The sequence below is a fragment of the Tenrec ecaudatus genome, chromosome 1, assembly GCF_050624435.1.
Source record: "Tenrec ecaudatus isolate mTenEca1 chromosome 1, mTenEca1.hap1, whole genome shotgun sequence".
NCBI lineage: Eukaryota > Metazoa > Chordata > Mammalia > Afrosoricida > Tenrecidae > Tenrec > Tenrec ecaudatus.
The window spans coordinates 43,175,236-43,194,040 of NC_134530.1; the positions used below are offsets into that span (position 1 = coordinate 43,175,236).

At 49.8% G+C, this 18,805-nt stretch overlaps 1 protein-coding gene across 1 annotated transcript; it reads right to left on the reverse strand.

The window, feature by feature from the left end:
- Positions 1 to 1,921: 1,921 nt before the first annotated feature.
- Positions 1,922 to 2,617, reverse strand: RNF186 (ring finger protein 186). Its single transcript, XM_075538402.1, has one exon. The coding sequence runs from the start codon at positions 2,615 to 2,617 to the stop codon at positions 1,922 to 1,924; it is 696 nt and encodes a 231-aa protein (XP_075394517.1).
- Positions 2,618 to 18,805: the final 16,188 nt, after the last annotated feature.

Here is an 18,805-nt window from a genome sequence, read left to right on the forward strand (position 1 = left end):
GATTTGAACTTCCAACCTTTCAGCTAGCAATGAGGGCAGTAACCATCTCTCCACCACCCAGGGACTCCTGGCACAGCACCTAGTCAGCAGTCAAGAAATACGCTCCTGCCACTCATCTGGTGGAAATGCTTTGCCATGGAAGCCATGGTGGAGGCTGGCTTCTGGTTGAAGACTTCAAAGAAGGAGACAGTATGAGGGTGGGGGAGTGAGTGAGTGGGAGAGAATGTTCTTTCTCTATGTCACTGGCAGCCATCCTGAACTGCACATGCCCAAGGCCAGCTTGGGCAACACGGACTATCTCTTTTCATGAAGTCGTCCTGTGGGGCAGGGTGTTCTTCAGGACCATTTGGCCTGGCTTAAAAGCACAAGTGTCCCCCTACCCCCACTCCCACGCACCCCCCTCTCAGCTCCTGGGAGTTCATAAGGCCAGTGGTATGGGTAGCACAGAGCTGCCCTGCATGTACCTTATAAGAAAAAAAAGATTCTTAGAGTAGTTAACAACATCCATATATATAGTTTTTATTTTCCTTTGTGTAAATCCAGGGGTGGGTGGGGGAATGAGACCATTGTCCATTGTTTGGGGGTCTTCTAGTGCCCTCAGCTCGTAGGATTGCAGGGGTCTTAAGAATAATCTATCCCAACTAGCTCATTTGGGGAAATTGAGGTTCAGGGAGGCCTTGCTCAAAGACAGTCAAGGAGCCAGAGTGAACCTTTGCCTATGCCAGAATTCTCTCATCCCGCCTAACAGTGCCCCTTCTGAAGCTACCATCCTGCCAGGAGGAAAGGATGGGGAGGCAGGGAAGGACAAAGGACTGTGCCGAAGGAGCCCCTTTGAGGTTTCCAGTCGACTTTCCAATTTGGGGGTCTTGGGAAGGAAACTGGCATGTCATGCACCACCCTCTGCTTCCCTGCCCCGCCGCACCCCCATACATTCCCCTCGCTGAGGCTCAGCCTGGGCACCCAGCGGCAGAACTGGCGCTCGCTCGCGTGATCAGGGGAAGCTACGAAAGCCTTCCAGATGCCCCTGACTATCAAGGTGTGGTGGGAAATATGGGTTCTTGGTGAGAACCGTTGCATTTATGGGGCCTCTTATCTTTATGACAAATGTGCAAATAGGAATCGGGACGCAGAAGAAAGGAAAGCAACATCCGTCCAGAGCTGGTGCTAGGCCCCATGGCACCTCCTGGTGGGACGCTCAGAACAATTCCCAGACCCACTTGCTTCCCTTCCACCTCTCCCCGGTTCTGACCACCCAATGTCTGAGTCCCCACAACTCCAGAGTCCCACTCCTCTGCACACACTCTCCTCTTCAAACCCTGGACTGACTCCAGGGGACCCCCCCCCACCACCCGCAATGGGGACTCTCGGTAGCACTGGTATGGACACAAAGCGGGTAGCCTCAGGGACACCCAGGATGAGGAAATAGGGGCTCCAACTACCCAAGGAGAAAAATGGGCACCAGCCCAACATGTGAACCAACTGCTCCAAACGTGAGAATCCCAACTCAAGAGACTGGAACCAGCCAAATGAAATGGGGTCCCGGAGGAAGGAGAATGGGAGTTCTGGTCCTGTTTGTTCTGCAGCAAGGTCCACATTCCAATCCTCTCAAGTTCCTGAGAGAAAGCCATGCACATGGGATTAAGAGAACGGGGGGCCCCTTGCAGCAGTCAAGTCGTTTGTGCCTCCAGCCTACCCCCCAACAGTGGAGCGGTGCTAGGCCAAGGGCGGACACATGTCCTATCTTCCAGGCATGGTGTTCTTGACCCAAGACTGCCACCTGGCTTTGGCTTGCAAGTCCAGCTGGCATCGAATCTCCCGAGGGAGCAAGCCTCAGCTCCTAGCCCCTTGCCCCGGCCATTGGGACAGGGACAAGGACCCAAGAGGCTGAAGGAGTTGTAGCGGCTGCCCAGCTACCGTGCACTCAGGCAACTGAAGAGATCTGGCTGTGTTTCCTCACCCTGCAGAAGAGAGTCCTGGAGGAGGGCCAGCAGCGGCCCTGGCCGACGGAGTGACAGCAGAAAAGGATGGATATCACTAGGGCCAGGCCAATGATGCTGGCCAGCACCCACCTGATGACGCCTGGGTAGACGAAGGGGAGGATGAGGATGATCAGCAGGACGAGGAAGAGCAGGTGCGCAGCCAGGCGCCGGGCCGCTGTGCGGTTGGCGCTCATGGCATCTTGCCCATCCTCTCCCTCCAAGTTGGGGTGCCCTGTTGCTGAGGTGGCAGGATCTGCCAGGCCCTGCGGGCAAAGCTGCACCTCGAGGCAACGGTGGGCCAGCTGGCCCCGCATCCCCTCCGGGTCACGCAGGCTACAGATGAGGCCCCCAGGGACGGCGGTGACTTTGCGGCACAGCGGGCAGGTGAGGGACCAGGTGTCGTCCTGCACGCACAGCAGGAGCTTCAGGCAGACGGCACAGAAGATGTGCCGGCAGCCCAGCAGCTTGGGCGGCCGGGCGCAGCTGTAGGACTCCCGGCACACCAGACACTCCAGCTCACCCCCTGCTGAGTCTAGATGACACCCAGCAGGATCCTTGGCACGGGTGGTGGCAGCTCCCTCGGAGATGGACAGGGACTGCTGGGGCACTGCTGGCTCAGAGCTGTCGGTGCAAGCCATTCTGGACACAGACCAGGGAGGCCAATGCTGCTCAGGACCTGAACCGAAGTCAACAAGGAGTCCTGCGGGGCTGCTGTGACCAGGTTAGCTTTTGACCCTGTGGGTGACAGCCAAAGGACCCCTCCTTCTCATCAGAGCCTGGTGACAACATCCATCTCCCACCACTGTCTTCCAGAACTGCTCAGCGTGTTTCTTGATTTACACGATCCCCTCCCTTACTATTATTTCTTTTCTCAAACCCCAGGGTTAATCAGTAACCCGGGGGCCGGCAGACTTTGAATGGTCTGATAGGAGGGCCTTGGGGGCAGGGCCTCAGGGTGAATCAGAACTTTCCAGTTGGAGTCAGGTGCCCGGGGCTCCTGAGCTGTGGGACAGATAGGGGGAACCTCACCCCTCAGGCACCAGGAGAGCTTTTAAAACGCAGGCTTCTACGCCCAGGCAGGAGGGTGAGATTCCCAGGGCTGGGTGGGATCCATGAGGAATCTTCATGGTTAATGAACATGTATGTGATCTGAATGCAGATGGGCGGGGAACCCACAGTGAGAAACCCCACCCCAGGGAGATGCCCGGGCTGGTGCAGAAATGTTTGGTTTTACTGGGCGCACCCTGGGAAGCAGGTTTCCTCTTGATGATGGCGAAGTGACGGCGAAGAGGAAGCCCAGACCAACACCCAAACCCAGTCAAGCTGGCTTCCATCGAGTCCGTTCTACCGGGGGGGGGGGGGGAGGGGGGAAACTGCCCGTGTGTGTGTGTGTGTGTGTGTCTGAGAATGGGAACTCTTGGCAGGAGCAGAAAGCCTGGTCTTCCGGTCATGGAGCAGCTTGGTTTGTAACTGCTCCACCACCACGTATCTGCTACTTCTTCGGGCTCCTTGAAACCTAACCGTGTGACTTTACACAGCCACCGCTTCTTGAGCATCTTTGATGTGCTGGATGGTCACCTCCGGGGCTGTGTGCTGGGCATCAGGAGCTCTGGTGGCCTCATGGTTTTTCAACTGGGCTGCTAACTTCAAGGTCCGCAGTTTGAAACCATGAGAGAAAGATGGGGCTTTCTGCTCTATCCTGTTCTATTGGGTCATTCTGTCCTCAATGACAGTGAGTTTATTTCAGGCTTCAGGAGCCCTGGTGGCCTAGTGGGCTATCCGATGGGTTGCTAAATGAAAAGTCAGTTGTTCAAAACCACCAGCCCCGCCTGGGGGGAAAGACGAGGCTTTCTGTTCCAGTAAAGATCGACAGCCTCAGAAACCCACTAGGGCAGTTCTACTTCATACCCAGTGGGAACATGCACAGCCATTGAATCAAGTCTGACCCCTAGTCACCCTCTAGGACAGGGTAGAAGTACTCCTCAAGGCTTTGGAAACTAAATATTGATGGGAACAGATGAACTTCATCCCAAGGAACAGCTGGTGGGTTGGAATCGCCCACCTTGCTGTTGGTGCCCCACGTGTTTAATCCACGGTACCGCCAGGGTGCCTTTTAAAAGTATAGCCTCCTCTGAGCCAAGCCATGTCCAGTCCTCCTTGAAAACCTGCTGTACACTAGCACAGCCGTGCAGGGGAGCAAAGCCAGGCTCAGGGGCAAGGGCAGGGTGTGGTCAGGGCAGGCCTGCTGGCTGACGGCCGAGGAGCCTTCCATGGGAACAAGATCTTGCGGAATCTCTACTGGTGTCCAAGGTCAGGTGCCCAGTCTCTTGTGTGGGTCCAAGAACCCAGTCTTGGTAGTTCATGTAGAGGCGAGTGGCCTCTGGGTAGCTGACTCAAGCAGCAGGACTTATAAGGGATGGACAGATACAAGCTGCGTGACTGTTAAGAAAATGTGAGCCACGACTTCAGCCTTCATATCAGCCGGGTGGCAAGGCGCGACGATCCACTTCCTCAGAAGAAAGTCTCACTCAGGCCACCCTGAATCCACAGGGAGCCCACGGTCCTTTGTCACTGCTGTCATCTGTCGAGATCCAGTCTGTTCTTGTGACGCAGCGTCTTCTACCACCCGAGGGGACAGACCCTGCAGGCACATGCCCTGTGTCTTGGGTCCCCACTCCGACAGAGTCTCTTTCCCCTGTAGAATAAGTCTTGCTTTACCCATGTCTCTGAAATCAAACCTCCCAGCCAACCCAAATCTTCTTCTCAGCCTGAAACGCAACAGCCAGTTCTTTCCTTCCACCCCATTTTCTCCCAGGCCAAGCTGGGTGGGGTTTCCGATCTAGCAGGGAGCATCTGTGTTGTTCTCCTGCTGGGATTGTTTTCCTTTCTCTGGATAAGCGTGCTCACTTTTCTTCTGGGAAACCACTGCCCATTCCCACCCCCACCCCTACTATTATTCCAGGTGATTCTAATGGCCTTGATCTCTCACCCCAGCAGTGTGAGAAGGGAAAGGTTATGGGATTCAGGCCAGATCAACCTGTGCATTCCATGATCCTGGATGCAGCGAGTCACTCAGGCATGAGCATGGATCTAAGATGGACCAAAGAGATTCAATTCTGGAACTTCTGTTAGAACCATTGAGAAATCTCTCCTTCTGCTAGAGGGTGGACACCTGGAACTACCAGGGCCACCGTGTGGAGAAGACTTGCCAGGCCAAGCGAAAGACAAAGAAAAGATGGAAAATGACTGGTGCTATCCAGTCCAGTCTGAATTCAGCCAGGCCTGAAGGTGACTTCAGGAGGGCTCTTTCTTTGGATTTTTCAGTTACATAAACCTACAAAATGCATCTCCTCACTTTTATTTTAAGCCAGTTTGAGTTAGATTTCTGTCCCTTCAAATAAAAGAGACAGCAATGGATGAAGGAAAAAAACACAACCCATTCCCTGACACAGAATGGAACATCAACAAAACAGACATTATTCGTGGTCTATAGTGACCTCACTCCTGCGTGTTCCCATGCTGAGGTCTGTCTTTTGTCTCCTGTGACTTGGGTTCTTTAATACCCCTTTCTGTTTGCTGAACCCTAGGGTAGTTGGGGTTGATAGAATGAAACTTGTCAAGCTGCATGCGGGTGACTGAGAAGGAGCCAATCGGGTGGTCAGTACAGTGCTACTCGGACCAGTGTCATTTCTGTCTGCTAGCCAGCTAGCTCAGTGGGAAGCCAAATTACCAGAAGGTAGCTGGACAGGATCGACATCATAGCAAGGACAGTTCTCTAGGGTTAATATTTAAAGGATACGCTAGTGAAATCTATTCATGAATGCAGTGGAACACACAAGAGGCAAAGTTATGGCAACTTCTCAGACATGACCAATCACCTTGCAGGAATGAGTATGGGGAATCAGGACCATCATCCTGGGGAACATCAAGGTCAATTGGCATAATATAATTCACAAAGACAGCATTCTACATCTTATTTTGGTGAATAGTGGCTAGGGTTTCGTGAGCAGCCACGTAAGGAGCAAATATGAAAACAGAGATACAAGGAAAGAATTTGTCCAGTGGACTAATGAACCACATAAACATCAGTCTCCACTACTCTGAGACGAGAAGAACTAGATGATGCCCAACTACCACTATCCACTGCTCTGAAAAGGATCACATTAGAAGATCCTGTGTAGAGTCAGAGAAAATTGTGGGATAGAATTCAAAATCATAAATGGGACCAGGCTCCCTGGCCAGATAGAGACTGGTCGAACACCACGATCCTTTGTCATCCATCAGGTGACTGAACTCAACCCTGTGTTAGAATAGTGGGTTATGTCTGATCCAAAGGGCATCATCTACCAAGGACAGAGACTAGAGGGGTAGAGTGTAGCGCGTTAGGAAAGAAAGGGGAATGGAAACAGGAACTACAGGGAGGAAGTGGAACAAGTGGTGGTACGTTGAGGGGAATGCAATGGATGAGCTGAATTGTTGAATTATCCCTGATAACCCGCTCTGTAAACCTTCACCTAATTTACAGTAAAAAGGCTTTGAAAAAGAATATTCTATTGATATTGTTGGCAAGACTGTCAAGAAAAATATTAGTTATAAAGGTCCAACAATTACAGAAATACATACTAAGTAGAAGGGGAACGTTCCTTCCACTACCATGAGGAATGAGCAAACCAGTCTTAGAGGATGCGGAATGCCCCTCACGAGCAAGGACGGTAAGAAGTCATCTTGCTTTCTTTGGATATGTTATCGGGAGGGACTTGTCCCTGGAGGAAGGTATCATGCTATTTGGTAAAGCAGAGTCCGTGAAAAAGACCTTCCGCAAGATGGATTGATACAGTGACTGTAACAATGCGCACAAGCTTAGCAACAATTGAGGATGGCGCAGGATGGGCCAAAGCTTTGATGACGCCTCACCATGACAACAAGAGCATGTTTCCACATTTTGACCCTGTCCCACCACTTTTGGTTTGGGAATCACATTGTTTCTTGAAGTGGCGTGGGCTGTTATTGATCATTTATAGCCAAAATACTGACTGTATCACTCGTTACTTTGGGCAAGTAATTTCAACATCGTTGAGCCTCAGCTGGTTAATTTGGTAAAATGAGAACAAAAGCAGGGAAGAACACTGGGGGAGATGATTTAAGTTCCCCGCCCCTTTTAAAATGTGCCCAGGGCAGGCTCAGGAATTGATGTACCTGGGATGTACAGACCGAGAAGTGACTGATGTCTTCCCGGATGTGGAGCTCAGTCACTCTGATGATGTGTTCAGTCAGTGCTCCTTAGGAGAAGTGGAGGTGGGCAGACCATAGCCCGAAGCACATCTCTCGCAGGGGAAGTACAGCTTGTCCCCGGAGCCTGCAAATGTCAAGTTCATCTCGGTTTTGCATTGTACTCCTTGTTCTATCTGTGTTTGCCGTGATATCGACATCTCAAATTTAAATGAGTCCTTCCAGATCGTCAAATAAAATCTGTTTGCTTTGATTGCTATGCAAACATGAATTCATTAAATCTCACAAAACCTTCCCCGCCCCAAATATGATTTCTTCCAACGTATGCCTTTACCTGAGGTAACAGAGCCCAGTTTTGCTGCGAGGAATAGCTCTACCCTAAGATACACCTTACCGGTAATTGCAGCCTCTACACCTGTGCAAAGATATTTCTGATCTGAGCATGGATGCTGTGGGCTGTCAAGTTGACCCTACATGACCTTGTCACTTGTCACAGTGACCCTATAGGACAGAGCAGAACGGTCCATCGGGTCTCTTCCATGGGCAGCTGGTGGTTTCAAAAGGCTCACCATTGAGCTAGCAGCAAAGGGTTTGATCATTTTGCCGCCAGGGCATCTTTAAAAAAAAATCACTTTATTGGGGGCTCATGCAGCTCTTATCACAATCCATCCATCCATCCATTGTGCCAAGCACACTTGTACATTTGTTGCCATCATCAATTTCTAAACATTTTCTTTTAACTTGAGCCCTTGATATCAGCTCCTCATTTTCCCCTCCCTCTCTCTTTCAGGAACCCTTGATAATTTAGAAATTGTTATTATTTTTTCATGTCTCACACTGACCGATGTCTCCCATCACCCACTTTTCTGTTGTCCACCCCCTTGGGAGGGGGTTATATGTAGATCATTGTAATCAGTTTCCCCTTTCTCCCTCCACCTTCCCCTTAACCTCTCCCCTTAACCTCCTGGTATCGCTACTCTCATTATTGGTCCCAAGGGGTTTATCTGTCCTGGATTCCCTGTGTTTCCAGCTCTTATCTGTACCCGTGTACATGCTCTGGTCTAGCCGAATTTGTAAGGTAGAATTGGGATCAGGATAGTAGGGGAGAGAAAGCATTAAAGAACTAGAGGAAAGTTGTATGTTTTATCAGTGTGTTTCACTGCACCCTGACTGGCTGGTCTCCTCCCCAGGACCCTTCTGTAAGGGGATGTCCAGTTGCCCACAGATGGGCTTTGGGTCCTCACTCCACATTCTCCCTCCTTCACAATGATATGATTGTTTGTTCTTTGATGCCTGATACCTGATCCCATCGACACCTCGTGATCATACAGGCTGGCGTGCTTCTTCCATGTGGGCTTTGTTGCTTCTCAGCTAGATGGCCGCTTATTTATCTTCAAGCCTTAAGACCCTAGATGCCATATCTTTTAATAGCTGGGCAGTATCAGCTTTCTTCACCACATTTGCTTATGCACCCACTTTGTCTTCAGCGATATTGTCGGAAGGTGAGCATCATGGGATGCCAGGTTATAAGAACAAAGTGTTCTGGCTTTGAGGGAGTACTTGAGTGGAGGTCCAATATCCATCTGCTACATTGATACTTAACATATAAATGTATGTACATAGATCTATTTCCCTACCGTTACATAAAAATATATTTACATGCCTGTATTTAGAGCTCTATAAATGCGCCACCAGAGCTTCTTATCAGCATTCGGCCTCGTGTCCAGTTTATTGGAAAATGAATCAGGGAGCAGTGATGTCGTGAGGTCTGGTCTTGGCCACCCTACCACTTGTGCCCCACACATCAGCCACAGAGAGCTTTGTTCCTTTGGTAAATGCTCCTTTGCTTTCTACTCCACTCTCTGTCTCTGGCTCGCTGGTGTTGGCTACATCTTAGCACACGCTTTTTCCTCCCAGAATTCCTGCCTCTGTGCTCTTTAGAACTCAGTCAACCACCCCCCCACCCCCCACCCCCCACACACAGCCCAGCATGGTGGTGGTGAAGGGTGGATTTGGAGCCAAAATGATAATAACCAGATGACGAAGGTCGGCGCAGGTGGGGAAAGAGGTGGTTTCAGGAGACCGTGCCTCGGGCACAGACGGCAGCAAGCTGGGACTAGCACTTCATTTTCCTCTTGGGGGGCTGCTTTTTATAATTATGTAGATATCCACAAGGGGCCTGGGTAGCACAGGTAATTTGCAATTGGCTACTAACAGAAAGGTGGGTGATTTAAACCCACCCAGTGACTTAATGGAAGACAACGCCTTGAGATCTCCTTCTGTAAAGATGAACTCCCAAACCACTGCCCTGAGCCATTCTGACTCATGAAAACCCAGACGCTGACTCACAGCAACCTGACGTAGAACTGCGGTGACCGCAAATCTTCATGGGAGCCGACAGCTTCTCTTTCCCCCACAGAGCGGCTGGTGTGTTTGAGCCCCCCGCCTTGTGATTAGCTCAACGTCTAACCCACAGCACCACCAGGGCTCCTTATCAACCAAGAACCCCCAATAAAACAGTTCTGCTCTACATACACAGGCGATCTCCAGGAGTCAAGGGTGGCTAGCAAGAACAAACATCTATATCAATTCATTTCTTCTCGACGGGATCACTGATGAATAGAAAGAAAAGACATCTGCAACCATGAACCTCACAGCTTACACTTTTAATTTTGGGTATCTCCTCTTTGACTTCTTTGTACGCATACGCACACTTACACAAGCAAGAGTCTTTCCCTACCAAACTCCCACTTTCATCTGTATCTGGTGATTTTTTTTTTTTTTTTTTGCTTAGAAGTTTGCAGGTGCTGCTGTTCTCATTAGGGGCCATTCAAATGTCTCCCACCTGTCATCCCCGTATGTGCTACAGAATGTAACCCTGCCCAGGCCCGTGCCACCATACCATCATTGCCAAGTCTAAGTCCATTTGGGGGCCATAGTGTCAGTCCATCTGGCTGAGGATATTCCTCTTTCTCGTGGACTAAGAGTCATTGCCCAGCTCCAGGGACTAGGCTCTCCTGATAGCATGTCCAAAGTACATGAGACAAAAAACAAACAAAACCATGCACATGAGACAAAGTCCCGCCATTCTCACTTCCCTGGGAGGCATTCTGGCTGTACTTCTTCCAAGACAGGTTTATTTGTTCTTCTGGTAGTCTACAATACTTCCAATATTCTTTACCAACACTATACACACACACACATGCGCGCACACACACACACACACACCCTGGTGACATAGTGGTTACACATTGGACTGTGATCTGCATTGTCAGCAGTTCAAAACCACCTGCAGCTCTCTGAGAGAAAGACTGGATTTTTCACTCCCATAAACGGTTACAGCTCAGAAACCCACAGGAGGTTGTTATAAGTCAGCATTGACTCCATGGAAGTGAGTTTTGAGTTTATCTACCTATGAGGACGTAGTTACATAGGTAGATATGTATAATAACTGTGTATCACAAAGTGCATGTATGTGTGCATATATGTGTTACTATTTAGGTGTCTTTGTAGGCATGTAGCTACATTGTATATACCGCACGCATATTAATAAATATAATAAAGCAACAAGGGAGCACAGTCACTGTTGCCTCTCAGATATAACCAAACTCCTAACAGGATTGTTTAGTGGGTTTCCAGGCAAAGAAGTGTCATCTTCTGATACAACTGTGTCCATTTATACTCCACATCCTCGTGTGATAGTGTCTGTGGCCTCGAACGCATGTGAGGAGCCATCTAAGACCAACTATTGGTCTCTACTCAACTGGAGCAAGAGAGCAAGAAGGAGCCCAAAGATTGCGGAGTAATTGAACACCAGCCTCCTCTATCCAGGGACCAAAACCAGATCGTGCGCCAGGAGCACCATAGCTGGTCTAGATAGAATGTGAAGAAGTAAGAGAGCAAAAGTCAAATTCATACTTAAAAAGAAGAAAACAGCCAGACTTACTGGGTCAGCAGAGACCAGAGGGACTTCTGGAGCCACCACCCTGAGATCCTTTGCACTAAAAACAGAAGCTGCTCCTGGAGGCCCTTCAGCTAAATGCAGACAGACTCATACAATAATCCATACCATCTGTGAGTCCTGAGCTCCTGAAAAAAATAGCCAACTTGGTGAGACCGTGTGGCCAGTATTTACCATAAAGCACAGATGTGCTAAAGGTCAGAGAAGGTGAATGTGGGATGGAGGGAGGAGGGTCAGGGAAGCCAGATCAATGGAAGGGAACTGATCAGCATGGGAATACAGGGACTGCTGGCACGAGGTGGAAAACGTGGCCAATGGCACGGAACAAAATGCGGAGAAATGGTTCAGTGGGGACCTAATTTGCTGTGTAAACTTTCACCCACAACTCACTAAAATACGTCTTCAAAACAAACAGGTGGGGAAGCGTGTGGAGGAAGACCAAGGCAGAGACTGGAGAAGTGCAGCCCGAAGCCAAGGAATACTCGCAGACATCAGACCCCGGAAGAGGCGACCAGGAGTCTTCGGCAGAGCCTTCAGGGAAAGAGTGGCCCTGCAGATGCCTGGATATCAGACTTCAGAACGGCCAGAGAATACATTTCATTGTTTTAAACCATCAAGCCTGTGAGAACATGTCAAAGGACCTCTTAGGGCATGGCCGTCTGCAAATATAAATCTGTATATTCTAGTTCATTGCTTATCTGGCCCTATATCTGGGGTCATTTTGTCTCCCCGTGGTGGCTTGTGCCTTGTTCTGATGCCGGAGAGACTCTGACCCCAGTATTTCCGACACCAGAAACCACCCCTGTGGACAAGCTTCCGAAGAACCTCTGGAAGAAGCCAGATTAGATAGAAAAGCCTAGTGGTCGACTTCAGAAAACTAAGCAAGGAAAACGGGTGAGTCACACAGAACATCGTCGGACTTGCTTGTTGTGGACATGTATGTCACCAGGAGGAGTCTGCCGCCGAAAGAGAACATCGTGCTTAATGACTGGAGGGCGAACAAGGAGAGTGAGATGCATTGGCATAAAGGCCGGAGTGATGAACTTGAACCTGCCGGTCACTGTGAGGATGACACTGGACCAGCCAGCATGCTGATCAGTCATACAGAAGGCCACTGATTTGGAGTTGGCTCAACTGCAGCTATCTGTTTAGTTAATATCCGATGGATAATTTTTGTATGTATATTTCAGATGGATGTGTGTTCTGTAAACAATTTCAAAACCTTTATGGAAAGGGGAGAGGTAGGGATGGGTGGGATGGGGAAGCAAAGCAAGAAGGGAAGGAGGGGGCCAGAGGAGGACTTGGTGAGTCTTAGAAAGAAGGAAAAGATGAGTTTCAGGCTTAACGAAGATTACCAATAAACCCAGTGTCGGATTACCCAGCAAGCAAGATGAGCACAGGCTTACTCGTGCTTACTTACTAATTGGCAGTGAACAATTTCACACCGTGTTTCACCACATCAAAGACTGCTTCTAGGTCTGGCTGGCCTCAGCATCTTCCTACAGAATCAAAACCTCTTTTTTAAAAAAATATTTTTATTAGGGGCTCATACAACTCTTATCACAATCCATGCATACATTAATTGTATAAAGCACATTTGTACATTCATTGTCCCCATCATTCTCAAAACATTTGCTCTCCACTCAAACCCCTGGCATCAGCTCCTCATTTCCCTCCTCCCTCCATGCTCCCTCATGAACCCTTGATAATTTATAGATTATTATTTTGTCATATATTGCCCTGTCCAATGTCTCCCTTCACCCACTTTTCTGTTGTCCGTCCCCCAGGGAGGAGGTTCTATATAGATCCTTGTAATCGGTTCCCCCTTTCCAACCCACCCTCTCGGTATTGCCACTGTCACCACTCGTCCTGAAGGGATCATCCACCCTGGCTTCCCTGGATTCTGTTTAAATGTGCTCTCTACAGTCATGGGTGCCCAGTCATGGAGGCAAACACGGTTTCCCTGTGCTACTTTGCTGCTGGGGCTCACTTTGCTTCTTGAATTCTCTGCCCTTGATTCAGCTCCCACCCCCACCTCCAACCCCCACCTCCTCGGACACACGCTGTCCTGCATGGGGGAGCGTGGGGACGACATGTGCCTATTGGAGAGCACTCCACCACCAGTCTCAGCTGTCCTCTGGTGGCCACAGTTCAGAGAGCACGAACCTGGGATCTGGACCACTGGACCATGTAAAAACCAGCCCCTTCCTAAGCTCAGCCTGTGACCCATTAAACGCTGTGGATGATCAGTCTTAGTTGAGGAGGCTGCCAAACCAGTCCCTCTTCTTACGCCCTGTCCAGTCCTGGCCTCTACAGAAACCCCCTGGGAGGGAAGCTATTGTTGTTAGTCAATTTTGATTCCTGTTGTGCACCCCCCACACCCCTGCTCCCTCCCCTTTAGGTGTACAGAGTAGGTCTTCTCCACAGGGTATTCTAAGCTGACCATGACCTTTCAGAAGCAGGCCACCAGGACTGTCTCCTGAGGTGCCTCAGGGTGGGCTTCAAGTGCTAATCTTTCCGCTTGTAGTTGAATACTTACCCATTTATGTTCCCCAAGAACTCTGGGAACAAACCATGGAAGGCCTTGGACACGTCAGACTGACCTGTTTAAATAATCTTAGCTCCATCACTTACTAATCTGTACCTTTGGGGAGTCCATTTAACCTCTCTGATGTTCAATTCCCTCACCTGCCTGGTAGAGATTAAAATCCTCTGCCTCGAGGATGATTGAGTCATAAAGACAGAACACTGACCGCAAGCCGGCCTCATGCATGAAGAAAAGGCTCTTGTGCCCGAGCCCTCGGAGGAAGTTCAAGACTTGGTTTCCTGATTCTCAGGCAGTGGATTGCTTTCAGGAACTAGTCACGGACTACACAGTCAATATTATTCCTTCTCGGAGGGGGAGAGGTCTGAGTCACAAAGAGGCAGAAGTCAAATTCCATGGCCAGGACAAAATCCGGTGTCCAGCTGAGTCCAGAATCCAACCATGTGACGAGGCTGTAACTCATTATTGGTCTGCTGTTCTCCTGGCCTCTGTTTCTTCTTCGGTTGTTGGTGTGAGATGCCATCGGACCCATAGCGACGCTGTGCACAACAGAACGGAACACTGCCCAGTCCTGCCCCAGCCTCACAATTCTTAATATGCCTGAGTCCGTGGATGCGGCCACTGGGTCCATCCATCTCCTCAAGGGCCTTCCTCTTCCCCCCACCCTTCCTCTCTTCCAAACATGATGGTCTCTCCTGACAAGATGTCCAAAGTATGTGAGACGAAGTCTTGCCATCCTTGCCTCTAAGGAGCACACTGTGGCCTTACTTCTGTAAGAGGGGAATCATATCAACTACTTTATAGACTTGCATGAGGCTTAGAGAGCTCATGAAACACCCAATACGCCGTTGGGATGTGTTACAGGTTGAATTGGGTCCCCTCAAAAGATAAGTTGAAGTCATCACTGGTGACCCTGTTTGGAAATAAGGGCTGCTTTTGTCATGTTAATGGGGATCTGAAGTCGAATCCCTACTTAGGGGTGCTTTATTAAAAGAACAGAACAGATACACACAGGGGGAAAGGCACCACGTGTAGGCTTGTCACAAATCAAGGAACACTGAGCTTCAAGAAACTGAAAGACACAGATAGGATGTCCTAGAGTCCACAACACACCGCTCTGCCAGTACTCCTGGTCTCCAAACTATCAGACATTAGATCACCATTCTTTAAAACCGCTCACTTGTGGTAATGCTGTGGCAGCACAGGTAATTAAGACAACAGGTAAGAGTTCTTTGGGAAGAGTAATTTCCTGTGTTGTCCATGGTCAAGAGAAAGCCTTAAAGGGGGTCTGGATTTCCCTGTCCTAGGACTTCCCCCCTGTCCTCTGGGGTGAACATAGCATCATGCTTGCTGTCACCTGTAGAGTAGATGGTGAGAGGACCACATCTAACCTTCTCTGGCCTCACAAGGGAGAAGGAGGAGCCATTGCCATACCTGCCCAAGGCCGGGTGCCACAAGGCAGAGGACAGATATGCCTCCACCTTCCATCTTTCTTTACCTGTGCCATCACCAACTCTTCCCCCGACAACACTCTACTTTTCTGGTGGATTTGGTAATTCATTGCAATGGCCACACAGAGCTCAGACAAAACTGACAATTATGGGTGTTTATTCGGGGACTTACCAAGTGACCACAAGTCAGGATCAGTCTACAGTAAGGATACAGTCCTTGGTCCACAGCAGTGGTTCTTTACCAGCTGCCAAGGCTCTCTCTCTCTCTCTGCTCATCGGTCTCTCAGCCACGTGGTTCCTTGACTTCTGCCTCAGTGGGCAGGCAGTCTGCTGTGGGTCCTATGGCTCAGCCGAGCCCCCCATCACTTAAAGAAGGGGTTTCGAATGTACTCCTCTGATGGCTTTTCCTTGATGGTCCCAGGAATTCCATCTCTTCCTGCTTTGGGGATGGCTTTCTTACACGGAGGTGTGCTTTTTGTCTTTCAGCAAACCATATCCCCAAGGAAACAAAGGTGACGGTTCCCACCCTCTGGTAAGGTCCCAACACCAACCCACACTCACTGCCATCGAGTTGATCCCGCATCACAGGGGCCCTATAGGGAAGGATAGAACTGGCCCTTTGAGTTTCTGAGACTGTTAACTCTTGATGGGAGTTGAAAGCCCCACCTGTCTCCCACAGAGCAGTTGGTGGTTTTGAACTGTTGGCCTTGCAATTAGTAGCCCAATTGCTACTGGCCGCCACTACGCCACCAGAATCCATCCCACCTTACTCCTGTCCATTAGCATAATGGAGACCACCCCCAAATGGGATTCCATCCAGCACAGAAGCTGGAATTTACACCTCCTCACAAAAGGGAGGCATTTGCTGAAAGGGCCGTCCGACTGCCTCCATCTCACCTGCTCTCCCAGAAGCTGTTTCCTCAACAAAGCTCAGCACTGAGCGCACCACTCAGAGTTCGATTCCTCTTGCCCCTACAAAGCAGGAGATGCATACGCACCTTTAGGGGTGACAGGGGGACACCAAAATAAATACCCACCCCTCTACCGCAACACTCACTGACTCCATGAGGGCCTTTGCCTGGTGTTTGCCAATAACCATACTCATCCCAGATTCCCAGGCCGTCTTGATACATCATTCTCCAAAAAGGCTCGGTTGCATCCTGTGCTTTCTACTTGAGCCCTTGATATCAGCTCCTCATTTCCTCCCTCCACACCCCCCTCTCTCCTTCCTCCCTCATGGACCCTTGGTAATTTATAAATTATTATTTTGTCATATCTTACACTATCTGATGTCTCCCTTTACCCACTTTTCTGTTGTCCGTCCCCCAGGGAGGAGGTTCTATGTAGATCCCTGTCATCAGTTCCCTCTCTCAGGTTGTTTGATTTTTGAAGAAGACCTCTGGGGAATAATTCTGGTTTAAGGGTTAAAGAGGATTTCAGGGTAATGGTTTCAAGAGTTTGTCCAATTTTCGTGGCTCCAGGAAGTCTGGAGTCTATGAGCATTTGAAATTCTGTTATTGATTTCCCTCTTCTGATCGACGGAGTTCTTCTATGGGATCTGTGATCACAATGCTTGGTGCTTGTTGCTGGGCACCACCCAGTTCTGGTCTCATCATCTCAGTGAGCTCCGCATTCTATCTACTCTTTCTCCTCCTTCCTGATGCCTCCCTCACCCATGGCTGTTCCCGGGGAACAGAAGCCAACCATTGTGTCTCGAATGGCCACTTGCACGCTATGAAGACTGCAGGGGCTACCAAGTGAACTAGGAAGAGGTAGAATAGAACCACTAAGCGTGTTATTAGGCCAATTAACTAGAATGTTCCATGAAATCATGAGCCTACACCGTCAAACTAAGAAAGCAAATCCCATTAATTTGGGGGTTGAACACAAGCAGCCTCAGCAGCTATTCTTTGTGTGTTTGTCCTCGTAAATCTATCTATCACACAACATTTGCCAACTCAACTTTTTACAGACATACGATGTATTGACAGCAATTGGCTGTGTCGCCGTACCATTTGTTTCTGCATTCCTCTGTTGATGGGCACTTCGGTTGGGTCCCCCTTTGGCCATTGTGAAGAGTGGTGCCGTGAGCACTGGTGTACAGGTCTCAGCCTTCAAGCCAAGGCTGCTTATCCAGGAGTGGACCGGCCTTGCCCTACGGCAGGCAGCTCTCCTGCGAGTTCTCTGAGGAGTCACCGCATCGTGGTCTACCATTTTGCCTTCCTACCAGCGATGGGGAGGGGCTCCAATTTCCCCACAGCATCCCTGACATTTGTTATTTCCTATCTTTCTGTTTCATGTCAGCCATTCTAGGCAATCCCCAGGACCCCTGGTGGCATAGTGGTTATGCACCGGAGTGCTAATCTCAAGGTCAGCAGTTTGAAACCACCAGCCACTCTGCAGGAGAGAGACGAGGTTTCTACTCGTGTAAAGAGGTTCAGTCTTTCAAAGTCACAAGGGAAGATCTACCTGTCCTGTAGGGTCACTGTGGATCAGAACGAACCCATTGGCAGTGAGCGTGGAAACCAATCCCAATGCCATCGTGTTGACCCGGCCCCTCTAAGACAGAGGGTACCTGCACATGTGCTTTCCGATACTAAACGTGACAGAAGCAGGTCACTGCAGCTTTCTCCCAGGGAGTGGCTGATGGGCTCGGACCACGGCCTTTTGGTTACATCCTAGTGCATGGCCACTGGACCACCCGGGCTCCTTTGGGGGACACAGGAGCCCAGTAAATGCAGAAAAGGAGATCGTAAACCCAGGATCTATGACTTTGTATGCCATGTACTTTTGTTTGGAAATGAAACTTAAACGTTCATTTTAATTACACAAAGATTGCATGACTGTATCACTGTTCCCTCTGATGTAAGGCCTAACTACTCCTGGACCACCTGTCTGGCCTCTCCCTGGCCCAACCCCACAGGGAAAGCTTCTCTTGTGGCTTCAGTGCCCTCCTTCAGCCCTTTGACGGGTCATTGGTATTGTCCTCTGAAGCGTACTGGACAGCAGGTTGGTGGCCTGGAGTGCCGGCTGTTCCCCCAGGGGACGAGCTCTGCTCACTGGCCTGCACTTTCCTCCCACCCTGCTGGCGGCGATGGCTGTCCTCCCCTCTTTCATCAAAAGGCAGCAAGCTGGCAACTGGCTGGTCAGCCACAGAGGCCTCGCGGAGATTTACTGTCCTCTCGGAGTAAAGTCCTGCTTTGTAGCCTTGGCCCCACTTTTGTCCCGGCGTCAGCAAGGTTGTTCGTTTACCTTGACAGGGACCTCTGTTCTCATATAACCAGCCATGACCCTAAAAAAGGAGGAAACAGAGAAAACTATTTTCCAAATGTAAAAGAATTGGAAGATAAGGGAACAAGGCAGCGAGGATGGCATCTCGACTATTTCTCTTTTGTTGTTGACCTTCTATGGGGACTGTGTTGCCCTACCAAGCCAGCATGCTCCATTCATCTTCAAGAAATTCGTTGTCTCTTACAATAACCGTGTCAGCAACTCGGGAGACCTTCGTCCAGTTGGTGTGGGGACCTAGGTCAGAAGACATAGTTGGCACAGTACATTGTCTGCCGGGGACCTAGGTCAGAAGACACAGTTGGCACAGTACATTGTCTGCCGGGGACCTAGGTCAGAAGACATAATTGGC

What these genes read in the sequence shown, in the direction of transcription:
- RNF186 (XM_075538402.1), bottom strand. Translation starts at nt 2,617, where the DNA reads ATGGCTTGCACCGACAGCTCTGAGCCAGCAGTGCCCCAGCAGTCCCTG.